The 20,492-nt window shown below is 45.2% G+C and overlaps 1 protein-coding gene across 8 annotated transcripts in view; it reads left to right on the plus strand.

The window, feature by feature from the left end:
* DOCK3 (dedicator of cytokinesis 3) overlaps window positions 1-20,492 on the plus strand; it is a 603,350-nt gene that overhangs the window by 572,401 nt on the left and 10,457 nt on the right. For 4 of the 8 annotated variants that reach the window (XM_050957666.1, XM_050957672.1, XM_050957668.1 and 1 more), the window contains 7 exons: window positions 5,420-5,536; window positions 8,004-8,125; window positions 9,899-10,034; window positions 10,661-10,808; window positions 13,111-13,263; window positions 17,162-17,280; window positions 18,343-18,430. In XM_050957666.1, coding sequence (XP_050813623.1) covers window positions 5,420-5,536; window positions 8,004-8,125; window positions 9,899-10,034; window positions 10,661-10,808; window positions 13,111-13,263; window positions 17,162-17,280; window positions 18,343-18,430 — 883 coding nt within the window. The remainder of the gene's footprint in view (window positions 1-5,419; window positions 5,537-8,003; window positions 8,126-9,898; window positions 10,035-10,660; window positions 10,809-13,110; window positions 13,264-17,161; window positions 17,281-18,342; window positions 18,431-20,492) is intronic. The other 4 variants (XM_050957673.1, XM_050957674.1, XM_050957667.1 and 1 more) reach the window with 3 other exon arrangements.

The raw sequence follows: 20,492 nt of genomic DNA on the forward strand, positions 1-20,492 counted from the left end.
CCGATACCGGGGCAATTGTTGCCTCTGTGACTGGCGGAGAGGACTCGGGGGCTGCGGGAACTGACTTCACCTCGATATTTGACGAGATTGAGGCCCTGGGTCTGACCCCTGTCACCCAGGGGGAGGATGACTCCATGCCAGCAGGCCTCGTTCCGGGTGGCAGGTTAGCCCTGCCACCCCCTCGTTCTCCTTGCCCTCACCCCATGCTGTGGCCCCTGCTCTTTTCCTTGGGGCTACCCTTGGCCCTACCTGTCAGCCTCGGGGTGATGGCTGATGCAGAGCGGCTAGGCCCTGAGCCTGTGGGTGCACCCTCTACCCCTTGGACAGAGCGGTTAGCCTCCCCTCTGGACGGGGCCCCCTAACGACTCCGTCATGCCGGATGCTGTGGCTGCGGGCAATGCACTTGCAGTGACACATGTGCCTGGCATCGGCAAAGGTCCCCCTCCTGCACCGAGTCCCGGTCGAGAGGAGCCGAGACCCAGCGGCTTGGCTGCTGGGGACCATGTATCCATTTCTGTCCCCGTTCCCGTTCCAATCCCTGCCCCTGCTCCTGTCTCAGTCCCAGTTCCCGAACCTGCCCCTGTTCCTGCCCCCACCCCTGTTCCTGTTCCCAAAGCATCGCCTGTCCCTCTCCCCTCCACCTCCCATTCTATTGCCACCCCCGCGGTTGTCTCATTCCTGCTACCCACAGACAACCCTTGGGGTGGTTTTCGTGTCTCCCCTTCCCAACATTATGGGAGCTGCACTATTCCCTCCGCCGCCCCGTTCCTTGCCGGGGATGGAGATGGGCTGTCCGGCGCAGCAGTGCCGGGGCTAAGCCCCTTGTTTTCCCATCTCCTCAGGAAGTGAGGATCTCTTGGGGGGCCCCACCAGAGGACAGCAGCAGATTGGCTGCTGCGTCCCCCTTTGCGTTGAAGGATGAGCTGCGCAACTTCCTGAAGGATATCCGTGGCTCTAAGGGCAAGGTGCAGCTCGCCTTCCAGCGCTGGGGGGACTTCCATCATTTCCTCCGGGCTGTGAGGGCCCTTTTGTGGGAGGGGAGAGGAACCGAGAGGCAGGACATCATGGCCTATCGGCTGGGCCACAAGTTCTGCGACTCCCTCATGACCTTTGGGGTTGAACATCAGTTGTTGCGGGGCCCGCTGGAGGCTGTCGATCACTCTGCCTGTGAGGATCCTCCCTTTAAAAGCCATCATCTTTGCCACATTATGCACCTGGGGCTGTAAGTTGGGTCTCCGCAGGAGCCAGGTGGTCTCCTTCCTTCGGGAGGGGAGGGGGGGAACTCTGTGATCTTCCTGCAGGAGACCCACACAGCTCCAGCTGTTGAGGCTAGCTGGTGGCTGGAGTAGGGGGACGGGGTATATTTTAGCCATCTCGGTGTCCACTCGGCCGGGGTGGCCTTCCTGTTCTTCCCTGAGCTACGGCCTGAGGTGTTTGGGGGTCACCAAGGTCGTGCTGGGTCGCCTGCTGCACATCCGGGCCTGTATGGAGGGGCTGATATTAAACCTGGTCAACATGTATGCCCCAAACACGGGCCCAGAACGAGTGCATTTCTATTGGCAGGCGTCGGCCTTCCTCAGCACCCTGGTTCCTCACGAGTGCCTGGTCCTGGGCAGGGACTTCAACACCACCCTCGAGGACCGGGACCACTCAGGAGTCGAGAAATCCTACGCAGCCACAGGCATCCTCAGGGAGATCATGGACCATCACTCCCTGCTAGATGTCTGGCGTGACCACCACCCAGACGATGACACCACCCGCAGTTGGACCACATTTATTTCTCATGTTTCTACCTGGCATGGGCCAACCTAGTGACCGTGACAGCCTCTCCCAGTTCAGAGAGGCCGGGGCCAGCCTATTGGCATTTTGACAACATCTTGCTGGAGGACGTGGTCTTTGTGGCATCTTTCCAGGTGTTCTGGCTGGCCTGGCGAGGGCAGAGGCATGCCTTTCCCTTGGCAAGATGGTGGTGGGATGCGGGGAAGGTGAGCGCACGGCTCTTCTGCCGCAGCTACTCCTGGGGTGCCAGCCAGCGGAGAGATGCAGTGATAGGGCAATTGGAGCGGGAGGTTTTAGAGCTAGAGAGGCGTCTGGCCTCTGGCCCTGAGAATCCACCCCTCTGTGCAGTGTACCGGGAGAAGCAGGAGGAGCTCCAGGCCCTGGAGGACCATCAGGCCCGGGATTCCTTCATTCAATCCCACATCCATCTCCTTTGGGAGATGGATCGCAGCTCCCGCTTCTTCTATGCCCTGGAGAAAAAGGAGGAGGCTAAAAAGCATGTCACCTACCTTCTGGCGGAGGACGGCACCCCCCTCATGGCTCTGGAGGAGATGCGTGGAAGGGCCAGGGCCTTCTTCACCAGCCTTTTCTCCCCGGATCCGACCGACGCCAAAGCCTGCAGGGTGCTCTGGACCGAACTCCCTACGGTCAGTCCAGGCAACTGAGATCGGCTGGAGTTGCCTCTCTTTCTCTGGACAAGCTCTCGGAAGCCCTCCATCTTATGCCCACGAACAAATCCCCAGGCATGGACGGGCTGACTGTGGAGTTCTACCGTGTGTTCTCGGACGTCCTCAGCCCAGACTTTGTTACCGTCTGAGCCGAGTCCTTGCAAAGAGGGGTTCTCCCTCTCTCATGCAGGCAAGCCGTGCTCGCCTTATTGCCGAAGAAGGGGGACCTCCGCGACCTATGGAATTGGCATCCCATCTCGCTCCTCAGCACGGACTATAAGGTCATAGTGAAGGCCATCTCACTGTGGCTGGGATCCGTGCTGGTGGACATGGTCCATCACAACCAGACCTACACTGTCTCGGGCTGGATCATACTCCATAACTTGTATTTGGTCCAGGACCTCTTGGAGCTGCGGGGTGGGGATGGTCTGTCATTCACCCTCCTGTCTCTGGACCAGGAGAAGGCATTCGACAGGATGGACCACAGGTATCTCCTGGGCACTCTGTGGGCATTTGGCTTCAGGCCCCAGTTTGTGGGCTTTCTCTGGATGCTGTGCGCTGATACAGTGTCTGATCAGGCTCAACTGGACCCTGACCGAGCTGGTCAGCTTTAGGCGGGAAGTACGGCAGAGTTGCCTCCTCTTGGGCCACCTGTACGCTTTGACAATTGAGCCCTTCCTATGTCTCCTCCGCCGGAGGTTGACAGGGTTGGAGCTTTGGGAGCCAGAGCTGTGGCTGGTCCTGTCGGCATATGCCAACGACGTGCTCCTCGCAGTCCAGGATCTGGGCGAGCTGGTGAGGGTGGAGGCCGCACCAGGTCATTTACTCGACAGCCTCCTCCGCCCGGGTCAACTGGGTCAAAAGCTCTGGCCTGGTGGTCAGGGACAGGTGGCAGGCGAGCTCCTTTCCGCCCACGCTTCAAGCCATCCGATGGAGCGTGGGTCCATTGCTCTATTTTGGCATTTATCCACCACGCATCCTTCTCCGCCGGAGAACTGGCAGGATTTGGAGGCCAGGGTGTGTGAGTGGCTGTGGAGATGGACAGGACTGCTCTGTTGTTTCTCCCTGTGAGGGAGGGCGCTGGTGCTGAACCAGCTAGTCCTGTCCATGCTCTGGCACCGGCTCAACACCCTGACCTCGGCCCCGGGGACCCTGACCAGGCTTCAGAAGATGGTCCTAGAGTTATTCTGGCCGGGGCTGCACTGGGTCTCTGCAGGGGTTTTGAATCTTCCCCTGGAGGAGGGAGGGCAGGACCTGATCTGCCTTCGCAGCCAGGTCCATGTCTTCCGCCTCTAGGCCCTGCAGAGACTGCTTTACGGTGCAGGTAGTCCAGTATGGAGCACGTTGGCGCATGCCTTCCTCCATCGCCTCCGAGGCCTCCGATATGAGTGGTGGCTCTTTTTTCTCCACCTGAGATGTCTTCCATGAGATCTCTCAGAGCTGCCGGTCTTTTACCAGGACCTCCTGGAAGCTCTTTTTGGTGACCAGGTCCTATGTGGCCACCGAGTGGGCGGACATCCTCGCGGAGCCCCTGATGCACAACCCCGATCTACGTGTGCAGGTGGTGGAGTCTCCCTCAGTGCGCCGGAGGTTGCTCTTGGCAGAAACCACTAGGGTCGGACATCTCCTGGACTATGACAGGTGGGACTGGGTGAATCCCCATGTGCTAGGTAGGCGCATGGGGCTCTCCACCCTTCCAGCACCCCTGCGCGTACTCCAGGAGATGGAGGTTGCCTTGTCACCTGTCTCTCTCATCTTCCTGCAGTGGGCCCTGCGAGAGGGTGCTCTCTGCCCATCCCTCATCCCGGGCCTTCCAGACATTTTTATTTGGCCCCTGTTCCATGAGAGCCCACACCCTGAGCCAGCTGCACACCCTGCAGCCAGTTCCAGTTCCAAACCGCACCTAGAGACCAACTGTTCACACTTGTGCTCCACACACTGCGTTTCCTCACCCTCGCGTCCCACTCTGACACCAAATGGCGGGACTACCTCGACCTAAAGAGGGTGAGGCACCCCGGTGGGCCAGCCTTTATTCCACTTTGGTTCCACGGCCCACCGGGGACATCGGTTGGCGGCTCCTTCACGGAGCCATAATCATGGGCGTGTACCTGGCGCGATTCACACCTGTACCCAAGGTCTGCCCCTTTTGCTGCCTGAGGGAGAACCTGGCACACGCCTATCTTGAATGTGCCAGGTTGCAGCCCTTATTCCGGCTCCTCCAGAACCTTTTGTTGAAGTTCTGGTTGCACTTTTCCCCGCACCTGTTCCTTTTTGCACACCCCATCTGTGGCCCCACAAAGTCGCGAGACCTCCTTGACAACCTCCTCCTGGCCCTGGCCAAACTCTCCATCTACACTACCAGGAGGAGGCTGCTGGATGAGGGGGTGTTCTGCGACTGCGGGGCCTATTTCTGTTCCTCCTTAGTTTCACACATCTGGTCAGAGTTCCACTGGGCAGCGTCCGCTGGCTCCCTCAACACCTTTGAGGAGCAGTGGGCACTGTCCGGGGTTCTCTGCTCAGTGTCCCCATCCGGTACCCTTATTTTGAACCTATGACCTTTACCTCAGTCCCTGTTTTTCTCATTTGTTGTCCCACATACTCATTTGGTTCCTGGGCTAGGCTGGGGGAGGGGCCTTTAGAAGTGGGCAGTCTTGTGCCCGCCCACCTCCCAGGTTTCCAATAAGACTACAAGAGTGAATCAGTTTTGTCATTTTTTTATTGTTCTCTCTTGCAACTGTAAATCCAACATATCACAAATGTGGTTGTCTCCTACTTAAAATGTATGTTAAACACATACTTGTCAGCTTTCTTATGTTTACTAATTTTCAGCAACCTTGCAAATGAACAATAGACTATTTTACAGATCTCTCTCACACACTGACCAAACTTGAGGATATAATTATGTAGTGTCTTCTAGGATGAATGAAGATGTTCTTGATTCATGATGTTATAATTTCTTTTTTTTTTAATAGGTGCATGTTCTTGGAGTGGGTCTGGCAGTACATGAGAAATTTGTACATCCAGAGATGCGTCCTCTACATAAGAAACTGATTGATCAGTTCCAAATGATGCAGTCTAGTCTGTACCATGTAAGCTAATCCCCACCACTTCCGGGTCATTGTCAGTAGTACAGAGCCATGATAAAAATTCATTCAGTTACAATGAGATGCACACAGGAACTGGAAAAAAAGTAGTGTATATTAAACCTATGGGATTGTCTAATTTACAGGAAACCTTGTTTCCAGTGCAAGAATTAAAGCCCAAAAAGATTTGCAAACTGAGCCTTTAATATAGGCCCTGGCATTTTTCATGCTCCCTCTCCTCTAATTTATATGGCTGGTGATATGGCAGAAGGTCTGTGAAGCTGAATACTTACACTGTCTTATGTAACGTAGGACAAAATTTAGCCCTTGTCATAGGGTGCTATGCCATGGGTAGAGAGAAAGATGACTAGACAGTACTAGTTGCCCATCTCACAAAACAGCCATCCTGTTGCAACCTGTTGAACGCAGCATAGGTGCCACCCAGATGCGAGGCTGGACACATTCCTTGTTTGGCAGATCATACTCAGCAATGAGCTGTGCAGACCAGGATGTTGATGGGATATGCCTTCTAGTCAGCTTTTGTGGGAGAAGTTCTTTCCTGCTCCGTGCACTGGGGGATGGAAGTCCTCTCACCAGACAAGGACAGCAGTAGAAGGCAGAGGATCAGTCCCATAGTCAGAATGCCCTTATTTCTCATAGGCTTTTTAGCCTGCAAAGTCCTACTATTAGTCCAGTGCCGCAATGATGGGAGAGCTAATGTAAATAGGGCACCAACAGCTGCTGCTGATTTTACCTCTGTATCACAGAAATCTGCTCAGGGTAGATAATTGGTAATCACCGTTTCACGTATATGCATCATATTTTATGTGTCTTTTATTCTATAACAATAGAAAGAACAAATCGAGGCTTCCACTTAAAATGTGTTTTAGGAAATTTCAGAGTGAATCTCCAGTGTTGAAATAGTGGGGCCTGTTTAGTGTGTTGTTTAACCAAGTGTACATGATTTGATTTCCATTTGGTTTTGTTGGGAGATTTAAAAAGAGCTTGCCTCTTGGAACTGCTACTGAAGTCATTACTTTGTTAGCACATTTGCCATTCAGCTGTCCTTAGTGAGCAGAGACATGTCCATTTCATGTAATTATCACTTCTTAAAATTCACTGGCACAGGACATCCATGGTTATTTAAGAAGATACAGACTATAAGTTCGCTTCAATAGCACATAATAAATAGGCATGTGATGTTAATGTGTTGTCACTCAAGAAGAGTTGTGTGATCAAAAGTTTTTTCTTTGCCAATTTGTTTGAAAGCTTAATAAGAAGTTAATTATACAAAAAGCAAACTGTGCTGCCTCTGTTACTAGTGTTTCAAGATTTGGCTGAAGCTGTAAAACCAAACAACTCAGAATTAGAAAGGTTAACGCTGTGTAAGATAAAGCTCATTTAGAAGACTGCTCCTGTTCTGTCTGAAGAAATCTGATCATATAGTAGTCTCATGGTCATCTCTTCCCTATGGCCAATTTATCCCCAATACATCCCACCCTAATCCTCAATATCCTGAAGCACATCACTGAAAAGGCAACACCTGTTGGTGGGGAGGAGAAATAGAACAGTCATAGAATAATCATTAGTGTCTCTGCAAGTGCTGACTGTCTGATTAATGTTTATTTTTTTATCAGTGGTTCATGCAGAGTCAGTGATCCCAAGACAAATCTAAATTTCTCTGCTTCTTAGATTGTTAATAATGTTGTCAGACATCATAGAGAAGCCATAGACTCCACTGTCGCTTGATGTCCGCTTGTCTCTTTATGCTATTTTATTCTTCAGTGCTCTGGGACAGCTCCTTGAAGTGTTTGGATTAAATGGGTCCTAAGAAATGGCAGACCACTTATCTATTCATTGGACAGTGTCATTTTCACAGATCTCTTGACTCCCTCATAAACATTTTAAAAAACAAAGAAGGGGCAGCTTTCAAAGATTTAAGAAAACATTTTGAATTACATATGCTAGAATTTTACATTATACGCTGAAAGGCAAATCCACATTTTCTAAGTGTTAGCTATGTGAGGATGGCCACAAATGAGGCCTCCAGAATTCTGCAGTATGGCCACTTTTAATATGGAAATGTGGTCCTCATAGATTACAGCTCCCAACCTGCAGTTCTCCATCTTTGTACAAGTGGCTGGGCCACACTATATGCGGGTATTTGTGTTCTCTGCACGCCTATCTTCATATTAAAAATGAAGGCAGTTGCAATCTGGTCCATTGTATGCCTAAGCTTCCAGCAAATTGCTGAGAAGGCACCTGGGAATTGTTGGTAACAAGCTAATTAGGTTGGGAGTGAAGGGGTCTGAAAGCTCTTGGGCTAATTGCAGAACCATAATAGCTCTGTGAAGAATATAGTCACAGATTTATCACCAATCTTTTGACAAAAAGAGAAAGCTTATTTCCCCTTTTCCCATGATCAAGCCCAAAATTTCTGAAGTAAATAAATAATTTTGTATTTCCTATGTAGGAGTTGCCTGGTTTGGATAAATTGAGTCCAGCCTGTTCTGGTACCAGCACCCCACGCAGCAGTGTTCTTGTGTCACACGGCCCGATGAGTCCAGAGAGCATCAAGCTGGTACATCGACACAGGTACTGGTTTTTTGCTGTAATCTCTAGAATGTCTAATGGTTTAAGCAGAGAGTTCTAAATATAGCATTCTTTAATAAAGTTTATGGGCCCAAGTAAGCCTAGCCTCACAGGTGGCTAGAAGTACTGTGGAGGCAGCAACATCAGCCTTTGTAGAAAAGTGTTCCTTTTGTTAGTTTGCAGAGACCACTGATGTTTGATTTAGAGTCATCATTGGAAAGCTTTGAAGTGAAGCCATCCGTTCCTTCTCATGTCTAGGTTGGAAGCTGTGTTACACTGAGAAGCCAGGGATTTAATAGAGATCTTAAATGCTTGTTAGCTGGAAGCTGACACGTAGCCACTTCACCGCAATATTTATACATACAGATAAAATATCCTTAACTGGCACTTAGGTTTTTCTCAGAGCCCAAAATTCACAATGACTTTGAAGGTCCAAACTTTAATATTTCTGACACGTAAATAAGGGATTGATAGCCTGCTCAAGTTGAGTAAGACACATACTTTGACAACCAAAAAAAAAAGCCTTGTTGCTTATTTTTGGAACTGAACTCAAACTGAATCTTTGTTTAAAGTTCTAAAGATGTTCAGATTGTTGTGTTTACAATTCTGATTTCCAGCCTAGACTAGAATCAAAATACAATAAGAGAAGCTTTCAAGGTATTAGATCAGAATGGTATAAAATAATACAGGCCAGTTTTCAGATTTAAGAGGCTTATAAGATTTAAATAAGCATCTGAACTTTTTGATTCTTATTCAGATTGAGGAGCCAACCCTAAAGCCAACCCTAGAACTGATAATAGCAGACTTCAGGATACAAACAAATCTTTTTAGCATCTATAAAATGTGCTGTTAGTTGAAAAGAGTTATAGCCTCACAAGACCGAACAACAAACACAAGAATGCTACAGGAGTTGTGAAGTCTCAGTTGCTATTCTCTGTTTTTCCCTTGTGAAGAGTGAGTCCATGTAGCTGTTTTTAAAGCTTTGTTCAGTAGGAGAGGGTGCAGCAACTCACTCTCAGGTGTGTAAATCCAAGAAGTTAAGTTGTGTGGTAGAATTCCATAGTCCACCACTCACTCAGAGTGATAGCACTTTTCTCAAAAGTCACCTGCTTGTAAAGGGCTTCCAAGGTGTCGGTGTGCTTTAGCAAGATTCTACTGTGTATATTATGTATGTGATTCAGAATAAGAGAGGAACATATCAACGTGATTTTACATCATGAGGGATCAAAGTGCAGCCTGCAGGCCATTTGGGCCATAGAGTTCTACATTCAGCTGCAGTTGCCTTCAGTTTTAATACATAGGTGTGGACCACGGAGACTACAGATTACGCAGGAAATGCTCCATCTTGATCTGAGTAGCCTCTGCTGGAGCTGGATGAAACATTCCTGGAAGTTGTCTCCACAGGTTGCATCTCAGCATTAAAAACGAGAGCCATTTCAGTCTGCTCTGTTTGAGGCAAATTAGGTGTAGCACTCAGATTCCTGGAAAGATGCCAGCTTGGCCCCAGATTGAAGTTTGAATGACCTTGTTTTATATTGTCAGTGTGTAGCTAACTGAAATGTAATGGTATTGGTTTCTTATTACTATTGCCATGAAAATGAAAGGGGTAAGCATTTATGGCCTCATTTTTCAAAGGTGTTCAACACAAAAGTCTGTGGGACTTGCAGGCATTCACACCTTTGAAGACAAGGCCTCACTACTTAAAACTGAGATTTGGAAAAGAATATTGTCTAACCATTGCACCCTGTTTTGCCACTGTCTCCATTTTTGTTTTAGCCCATTGAACTTGCTCGGTTCAGTCAGACACTCGTCATCGTCTCTTTCCTCCCATACTTCCAGTGAAACAGGAAACCTGGTTATCCTAACAGAGAGTTCTGTAGGGGAGACCGCTGAGGATATGTACCGCATGCAGGTATAACTGCTGTACAACATCAAGGACCTATTGCTAGGAATATAATTGAACATGCCCTGTAGGCTGTACTTGGGACAAGAATCATTTACATGTACAGTAGACATACTTAGACCTCTTCTGTCTTAGATTCATCTATAGCTATGAACTGAAAAGATATAGCAATAATCCCATAGAGTCTGACCTGGTGTATAGATCAGTATCTCTTAAAGATTGATAGAAATGTCATGGAGGCAGAGATGGTTCCCAGTGATTTCCTTCTAAGGTAAATATTATTAACTCTTCTATAGGTGTAAATTAAAAGTTCCTAGTGTAGCCTAAGAACAGAGCAAAGTAAAGGTCATCTTTATAAGGGGTGTGGTATCACCTAGTGAGCGGAATAGTTAGTTTTTCTTATTGAGATGCTTATCTTACTTAGTAATATCTCTTTCAATCCATGACAATCAATATGAAAGGCCGAAATGGGTCCCACAGCCCAGTGACTGTACAGTGTTAATAGTGAGTTTAATTGTAACTGTTTCCTAGACAGAAGTCACATTCCCCACACATTTGATGATCTGAGGGAGGTGAATATATAATGCACCAGTCTGCTCAGTTTTCTGTCTTGCTCATTTCTCTGCCTCCTGCAGCTTGTTTACCCCATCTCCAGGTACCAAGGCTCAGTCACCAACGTCTCTGTTTTATCCTCGTCCCAGGCCAGTCCTTCCACTTCAAGCCTGAGCTCTACCCACTCTGCACCATCCCAGATGATTAACTCTGCCCCTTCCAGTGCACGAGGTAAGAATGAAGGGACCCAAATGGCCCTGACTCTTGTCCTATCAGTTTAAAAATGGTGCTGCTAAGATGCTTTAAATATACAGTAATTTTACGATTTTACTTTATTAGGGATTGTTTTTTCAACAGTGACTTCTTCTGAAATGTTTTGTGTAACCCTCAAAGTGGTCTCAGTCATCTTTTCAGCAAAATTTGGTGGAGTGATACCTTTGGTACTTGCTGACTTCAGGGAGTTTAGCTATGTAATGGTTTTGAATGTGCTTCCACACAATTGAGCCAACCACTTGCATCACAGACATTGTAAGGGAAAGGATGCCATACTGCCCTGTGGCAAACAATCTACTGAAGGATGTAAATAATTTGTTTCAGTATTTGCAAGAAGTGGAATATCAAGAAAAGGCAAAGTTCAGTCTTGTTTTAAGGAAATTAGACCATTCTAAAGAAGTCATGAGATGGGTTAACATTCATGTATACAGTGAAGGTTGAAGGGCTTGGAATGAGAGATACCAGAATTAAAAGAGGACTTTCATGCTGGATCATACTTGAAGACAAGAAAAAAACCCACACAAAATACTTTACCTCCTCATGTTTTGTTTTCCCTTACGTCTTAGGATAACGAGGCTTAGTGTAGTGAATTCCCTTTTCCCCAGGCCTCAGAACTGCAGCAGAGTCATTCCATGTCTGCTACTGCAGCCTCAGAGTTTTCATAACCTCCATTCAAGTTGTTTCCTTTCCCTTTTGTAGCAGCTCTGTGGCATGTCTACCTGCCCCCACCCCAGCCACTGCTGCATTTCCCTCCACAGGCTCATGCAGAAGGCCTCTACAGTACAGGCTGTAGAGCTTGGCTCCAGTTGCTCGGATCTTGTCCCTCTTCCCCACACAAGAGAATTCCACTGGTTGCACTGTGGCCAGGGGTCTCTGTAAACACAGAAGAGGGGGCAGAATTTGTTTCTTCTTAACTAGAATAAGAGCTTTTTTCCTCTCAGTCCAGCCTGTCTTTGTGCGTGATCCTACAATGAAGTCATAAATCACAGTCTGTTGCCATGTCAGAAATGCAGCAGGATGATTTAACGGAAGGATCAGGTGGAATAGAAAGCTGAGGAATGAGATTCTTTATGTCAATAAAAATAACTTGGTTAATTTTCAAGAGCTGGAGGAAAATAATGACAACCCAAATAATAAAGTACACCTCTACACCAATATAACGCAACCCGATATAACACGAATTCGGATATAACACGGTAAAGCAGCGCTCCGTGGGGGCGGGGGCTGTGCACTCTGGCGGATCAAAGCAGGTTCGATATAACGTGGTTTCACCTATAATGCGGTAAGATTTTTTGGCTCCCGAGGACAGCGTTATATCGGGGTAGAGATGTAATTAGAATAAAGGTGACATAGCAGGGAACAGAAGGTGGAACTGAATATGGTACTGTCATGTCAGGAAGGCTCTGTAAATGAACCTGTCCAGCAAGTTCTATGAATCCTGAATCTTTTGAGGGAGCAGTGTGAGATTTTGATGCTTGCAGCATTTCAAGCTATTTTCCAGTTCAGAAATCCAGTATTCACTGCCACAGGCTTTGCCAGTCATTCTGAGCTGTCTGACTTCCCAGCATCACCAACTACCCCCTCAGCTGTGGTCTCTGCTGTTGCTTAGGAACCAAAGTGATGAACAATATAAAAGGATGTCTGGCTGATGCTTAAGTCAACAGCACCTCCCATAGATAAGAACTGTATAACTCTACTGACTACAAATAAGGAAACAGCAAGAGAAATAGTGATTTTTAAAAGTGTATTATTTGAAGGGACAGTTTTGGATATTATTTATTTTATTTTGTTTTACTCACCATTCTTAATAATACATTTTGATAAATTCAAGATAAAACATTTCTTCCCTGCCAGTTTTATCCATTTTCAGTTAGGCAAAAAGCAGTGTTTACCTCCACAGTCTAATGAATTATTATGAAACTCCATTTGCAGTAACGTGGAATGAAAGTCCTAGATCTTTTCCATACTTCACAATTTGCAAGTTTCGAATCTGGTTATTATGAAAGCTCCTTTTGGAGTGAAATTGTTAATCAGGAAAAACAACTTCACTATATAAAAGTTCCACTGTGTTTAAAATTAACATGGCTTTGGTTTCTTTGTTTGACTTTGTTTTGTTTTGTTTTTTTTAATTGGGGGAATTTGATGCTTGTTAAAATGAGTGATGGCACTGGCTAGAGCAAAGTACCATGCAGACTTCACATGCAGCTCTGCCAATGCACCGCTATCCTTTTTATATTTATTTATATTCTTTTTAATTTAGTGCTGGTGAAAGGTGCTGGATTGACAACACTGGAGGCTGAAGCCCTCTATTTATCCACAGAACAGATGCAGCACGGGCGGCAGCAGTGCAAGCTTCCCCACACTGCCCCCACCAATGTGCCTCATCTCTGTCCTGGAGGGACCACCTCTAGAGGTGAGAGGATAGTTCAGTCTCCATGACCCGTTCAATCCTTGGCCTTTCTGCTGAGACTGCTGACAAAGTTACCAATTGAGATGCAGCATCAGTCAGGAACTGTACTAAGGCTATCAACTCATTTCACATGGCCACCTAGCATTTCTCAGATTTAACAGTTCTTGTCAACTCTGGTCCTACGTTGAACATTGGTTACCTCTGTTTCTACTTCTAGTATTTATCAGTTGTTAAAAGTTTTCATCTGCAGATTCACATCTTAACCTAGAGGTGAAAAACTGCATCCCATTTCCCTAATCCTTGCACCAGCTTGTCCTGTTAGCTGCAGTCCTGTCTAGCAGCATGCTTACTAACGTCAGTCTAAGCAGAGAGGTGGCTTTGTGAGGTGAATTAATTTCCACACTGATCAAGGGACCACCCAGGTCACTTGCACTTAGGGTTCAACTAGAATTTGAATCTCCCAGCCCTGGAGATGGTAGAGCTAATCCCCCACTCCCAAAATGTGGCACTGTTCACTGAAGGAGAAAAATACCAGTTGTTTGAGGGTCAGCAATAAGCCAAGTAAACAAAGTAATAGAAATATGGATTAATAACTTAACATTTTATTTGCGGGAAGATAGTCATCCAGCAAATAGATTGATACTGATCATATCCACAAAGAACAGATTAAATAGTACACAGCAAACCTTACAGTGATGTTATAATGCACATCACCTCCAGCCAGGATCCAGGGAGTTGAATATTATAAGGAAATGTTGTAATCAAGATACGTAAGAACTCTATTAGCTTGCACTAGTGATAGAGAAACACATTACAAATTACTGTTATTTGCCAATTTAAAGAGTATGTTCCTCTCTGGTTTTGCCTGGCCTGACTCAAACCCTAACATAACCTGGTGCAGCACTTCCTGTTTACCCTTTGGGAAACACCATGTCCCAGCCCCAGCAAAAGAACAGCACTGTGTTGTAGGCAAGGTCAATGAGAATATTTGAGTTTGCATTCACTCCCCTTGAGATCGCTCAGATGAGGCACTACTCTAATTCTAATGGGGTTAAAAGAAGATGTGAACCAAGGTTCCTTAACCAGGAGTTATAACAGGGAGTCCTATAAGGAGGTATGTAATGTTGTTTTAAAAGGAATCCTTTTAAAGCTGGCTTGGAGCATGTTCAATACACTTTAAAGGCAGCTCATATTGAGTACTCACTGTGGGAGCTGTCAAGTCATTCTCAGTGCTTCCTCTAGACAGCCTTCTTCTCAGGCTTATAGAGCAAAGGTCCCAGCTTCTTACTCAGCATGGTAAAAGAGCCTCTGTACTTGGCATTTAAAGTAAATAAAAATCTTCATCAGAGCTAAAAGTTCATGTTTGGGGCTGGAAGCAAATGGTTTCAAAATACTAATAGAAGTGGGAGAATCAAGAAGGATTTAACAGGAATTTACAGATTCCTCAATTAGTTGAAAATGAGTTGCTAAAACCAGTATTTTTTTGTCAATTTTAATATTTTATTTGGTTAAAAATGTTGGAGTAGAATTAAAAGTCTCCCCAGGCCCTGACAAACTAAGTTTTGCTTTCCTATAAACCGTGTGTAAAATAATACTGCACAGATTACATGTGCAGGGCTACAAGCTGAAAAGCATAGGAGACCAGTGGTACATGCAGCTGAGTTTTGTAAAGTCTGCAGGGCCACTGCATTGCAATGTTATTCTGAAGGATATCCCTATGGCAGCTCTGGAAGCTTTTAAAAGGTTTGAGTTTGTTTTAAAATGTTTACTTGACTCTAAAGGGGGCCTTAGAGAACTCCTGAGCCAAGTCCAAGATAGCAGTCCTGATTGTTAACAGGATCTCAAATGAGCCACTCTTTTTGCACCCACAATTTTGCCAGCAAATCAGATGCTGAGACACCATTTATAACATTTTGAACCAGTTATTTGCAATTCCAAACTGAGGGCACAGAAAGGAGGGCTAGTTTTAAAAATTAGATTCTGCCACCATAAAGCAGCATAGAGCAAGGGATTTTAAAGATCATGCAATGCAAAGTCTTGTGGGGTTTGTGATTCTTTCTAAACTGATGGCACATATAGCTGCAATTTTCTTCCACTAGAAGAAAAATGAGGATCAGATGATAAATAAAAGGGAAAAAAGTTGCAGTGTGGTTTGTGCTGTGATGCAGTTCTTGGCACCCCTATAAGTTCAGTATTTTTATATTTGTCGTGCAGAAATAGGACTATCTGTGATGTGTATGTGAGTAAAAGAGACTCAACATAGTGTTAAAGCTGTCTTTTTAAAGATAATATGTATAAGAATTAAGACTGTCTAAATGTATTTGTTTTATGTCTGTGGAGAAATTGTGATTGGAGTTAGGTTGCAAATATTTTGCATTTACCTATGCAGTGCTGGGGTTTTGATTTATCTGGGCCTTACACCCCCTGATGAAATTGTTGCAAGTATAGGATTTTATTCTGCACTCTGCTGGCTACATTGTTACCTCCACAGTGTGCTGTATGTCCCTCCAAAAAGGTGCATGTTATGCTGCTGTTGGTGTAAAAGCTGCATTAACTTGGGGTGGGGGAAGCCTTTGCTCATTGATGTTGGAGTGCTGTTCAGGTAATTCGCATATAGTTGTGGAAAGTTTGCAAAAGGGGGCATGTCTTTCCCAAAAGCAGGCATGGCTGGGAAATGCGCTATGTGCTGCTGCCTGTGAAGTGTGTGTTTGTGGCACAAATAATAAGTACAAGTTATAGCTCACTTCTGCAGCTTCAGGGTGTTAACTTCTGCATATTATTGTTTATCCATGAGTGTGTGTGTATCAGTATTACCAGACAGCCACATGCCATCCCATTAATGTGAATCATTCTTGTGGCACAACCATTGTGGCTGTATACATCAGCACGCCCTTTGGTGCGTGATGTGCTCCTTGCAGAACATGGTGCCTAATGTAAAAAAACCAAGTAGGCTGGTACAAAATGCTGTACTCCAATAAATATTTAACATGAAACACACAGACCCTCTGTAATGTAATATCTCCTGACAATTATCCAGATTACAAACAACTACGGGATCACATGAGCAAATATCCTCCTACTAATATATAGCAGCATGTTGGCAAACCTCTGACGTATTCTCAGAATAGCAGCATGCTGCTTAGTAATTGTATGTCATCTGAAAGCACAGTAATAAACAAAATGCCCTCAAAATTCACAGAATGGTGGTTTTCAACCTCTGGTCTGTGGCCCCTGAGGGTCCACAGACCATATCTAAGATTTCCAAGCGGACCTCACCTCCATTCAAAATTTTTTAGGGATCAGCAAATGAAAAAGGATTGAAAACCACTGTCAAAGAACATTCCATTTTTATCTGGGTAATATTAATAAAGAGGAAGCCAGACACGGGAATCACCATTTATCTGTACCATCTCTGACACGCACGAGGCAAATTCCAGCATCAGTTGTATTTGTATCCCAAACTCATATCCCATTCATACTTATTCAGTCATAAAGTACAGTTTTATGGCATCTGAATACATAACTCTGAGATCTTATTGGGCCAGGGAAGAGTAGGCATATTAAACCACAACTGCTGCTGATTCCACACAGACAAATACACTTTTATTTTAGGGGTAAGTGGCTTGTAATGTACAGCTAGTGACTTGCTGAGTTGTACATCCTAAATCTAACACTGTGTCCATATCTTAACTGTATAACAAATGGATTATTACTGCACCTACCTACAGTCAGCTGCTAAGTGGGCTCAGCACCCTGACTTCCTGGAGTCCTGTGAGATCATCATCCAGATTGTTGGGGTAATTTGTGAGTCCCAAGAAAGAAAGAGGACTAGATCACTGGGCCAAGCTGAGATCTTTCTGTGGTTTGTCATGTGTACGTGATTATTCTCACTTGTTTACAGGCTCTCCCTCTCTACCAGATAAGTACCGCCACACTCGGGAGCCGATGATGATGCTGCCAACCCACCGGGACCGACCAAGCAGTGCCCTGTATCCTGCAGCTATCATGGAAAATGGACAGGTAATAGACTTACTGTTCTTTCCTAGTAAAGCAGCTGTGGCATTTGCGTATTTGTGATTAGCATATAGATCCACTGTTGTCATTTGTAATTATCTTCACTTCTTCCCTTTTTAGCTTCCCCTGCATCCAGAAACCACTGACTTAGCTACATTCACAGAGTGGCCCATCAGTTTGTGCAGAGATTTCTATACTTGTCTCTCTCCCCCTTTCAGAACCACTATTTTGATACACTAAAATCAGCATCGTACTAGTATGTTGCAATTGTCGGTCCTCATCGTGGAGATGGGCTCTTCTTACTTTAAACCTGACCAGTAAATGCTGATACATCATAAACTGTCACATGACTTGACTTTGTACATAAAGCCTAGAGCATGGGATGGGCACAATTTTAGAAGTAGAAATAAATGAATCAACTTTATAAAATGCCACCACAATTGATAAATGAAATATAGTACCCAGTCTCCCAAAATCAAAGACAAATTAATTCATGATTCAAAACCCAGAGCTCTTCAAAGCAAATATAACCTCAAAACACTACCATCATCCCATCATTTAGCATCTCATGAAAGCCATCCAGAAAGGGCTGGGGGCACAGCTGAGCCTGGCAGCACGATACAAAGTTCAAAAAATCAGATCTCTCAAATGATGGGAGAAGCAACTTCCATAGTTAACACTCCTCACTGAGAACAACCCATCCCGTCACAAATAAACCTAGGGAGCAATGAGATGGGTTGTATTAGCTGATCTTGGCTGCCGTGGAATATACCAGGGTGATGGAGATCAAGAAGTGGTTTCTGGAGTAACCAGAAGCCAGCCTTTATGAGTCTTTAAGAGTTAAAACTTCCTAGGGCATTTAACAATAAATGGCTAAAATGGTTTCCAACAATGCAATGCCTCCAAACAGTCTCCCATCTGCCCCTTGCCTACTGACATTCATGTCAAAGCTCAGAGGCTAGAGCTTTCCCTGGATTTTTATCTTGGGCTCCTCAGCTATCACAGGATTCTATACTGGCAAATCTGTAACTGTTTTCACATTTCTATGCTGCCTCCCCTCGTCTTTAGCCTCCAAATATTCAGCGCGCCTTGATCCAGCAAGTGATCGGACCATGCAAACCTTGCAGTGATCCCAATCTATCTGTTGCTGAGAAAGGTATTCCTTTTCTTAATTATATTCCTTCATCTTGTAGTAGTGTTACTCTGTTCATGCTTGGACATTTATGGACTTCCACCTCTGTACATCCTGTCACATTCTTAGGCTGAGAGTTTCTAAGCTGGGAGCTTCTGCCAGCCTAAAGACAGCTGTGCTGATGCTTTAGATCTGCAAAGAGATGCACAAATGCCTCCACTAAAGAAGCTCTTTACCATATATTAATGACAATGGGCCAAATCTTGCAGTCCTGACACAGACAAACTCTCACTGAGTTCAGTAGGAGCTTTGACTGAGTAAAGGCTGCAGGAGTTGGCCCAAAGATAATACGTATGTGTGTTGAGCTTTTTTTTCTTAAAAGATTCTCCAAACTACCCTGTGAGGTAGCTTTTGACATTTGATAGTCATTAATAGAGATGAACATTTTGTTCAATGAAGTTGTCGTGGGTGTTTTTAAGTTACAAACAGGAATCCCTGTTGGCAAAAACAAATGCCTCGTGCACATATCAAGGGCAGGTGCTTGATTGGTTAGTCTCTTTAGGAATGTTTTATAATCCTCTGTAGGGGACGATCAGGGAATCCCAGTTTCTGAGCCATGTTGTGAATGTAAATAAATGCAGCTGCAGGCATATGTGCAACCTTTTGAACCATTATCACTGTCTGTAAGTCAAGAGTGCTATCAACCAACTTGTTTTTTGTTAATGTTCATGTCCCGTGAACTTGTCCAAGCCCTTCTCCTATGAGAAGCCCTCTGCACTAATTCTCATTGACAGCAGAGTGAGACCAGCTGCTGAAGGGAAAAACTGTTCAGCTTCTGCTTTCCTACTGCTGAACTTGACCACCAAGTGCACTTGGCTCCATCAGATGGTTTGGCTGCTCTAGGGCAGCAGGAGCTTCGATGGTAGCTTCCTCCCTGGAGCATAGCTGGATAAAGTGTTTCCAACAGGAAGAAGCTGGGCTCTGAACCATCCATCAACAGAATCATGTACAGTCGTTCTAGGCACTGATATGGGCTGGGTCAGATCCACATAGCGTAATGGGCTAGTTGACGAGATTTACATCTGTTTTTCAGATTCCTTCTGATTAGTGCTATTGATTTCTCCTTTTTAACAAAAGTGCCTCAAGGAAAGGAAAAGAAAGAAACTCTAGTTTAGTGCTTGTGGTTATCATCCTAGTACAGAATATTACTATGAATGTCAATTTTAGTCCCATCAGGGAAAGATTACTATTGATCAGTAGAACATTGTGTAGGTTTAATGTTTGACCTTTGCTCGGTATTCTCAAGTAGCAACATTGTTGCTTGGTAACCATTTTGTGGCATACAACTGTTGCATATTATTTTTAATGGTGGCACTACGGTATCCATTCCAAGAGTCTGATTTGTCTTGCACACCCCCAAGTTTCACCTCACTTAAAAACTACTTGCTTACACAATCAGACATAAAAATACAAGTGTCAGCACACTATGACTAAAAAATTGCTGACGTTCTCATTTTTGCCATATAATTATAAAATAAATGAATTTGAATATAAATATTGTACTTACATTTCAGTGTGTAGTATACAGAGCAGTATAAACAAATCATTGTATCACATTTTAGTTTGTACTGACTTTTTATGTAGTCTGTTGTAAAACTAGGCAAATATCTAGATGAGTTGATGTGCCCTCTGGAAGACCCCTTAGTACTCCCAGGGGTCTGTGTACCTCTGGTTGAGAACCACTGCCCTATGCTATAGAGCACCAAACTGGTAAAAATACCTGTGGCTGGTCTATACTAGAATGCTGACAGTTGCTTTTACCAGTTGAACTGCATCAGTGCTAGAACAGTAATGGGAGAATTTCGGGAAATCCTAGATGCAGCCCAAGGCAGTTGACTTTCTGTTCTGATCCAACAACCATGCCTTGGCATGTTAATTGCTTGTCTGGACATGTCAGCCTCAACTCAGCTTGCTATCTGCCTTAGAAGAGACACCACTTGACTTTATTCTTCTCTATATCATATATAATCACCAATCTGTGACAGGCACTGAACTCCAGCATTGTGTGAGGCATTGTCTCCCCAAA

This window comes from Gopherus flavomarginatus, chromosome 6, assembly GCF_025201925.1.
Source record: "Gopherus flavomarginatus isolate rGopFla2 chromosome 6, rGopFla2.mat.asm, whole genome shotgun sequence".
Classification (NCBI taxonomy): Eukaryota; Metazoa; Chordata; order Testudines; family Testudinidae; genus Gopherus; species Gopherus flavomarginatus.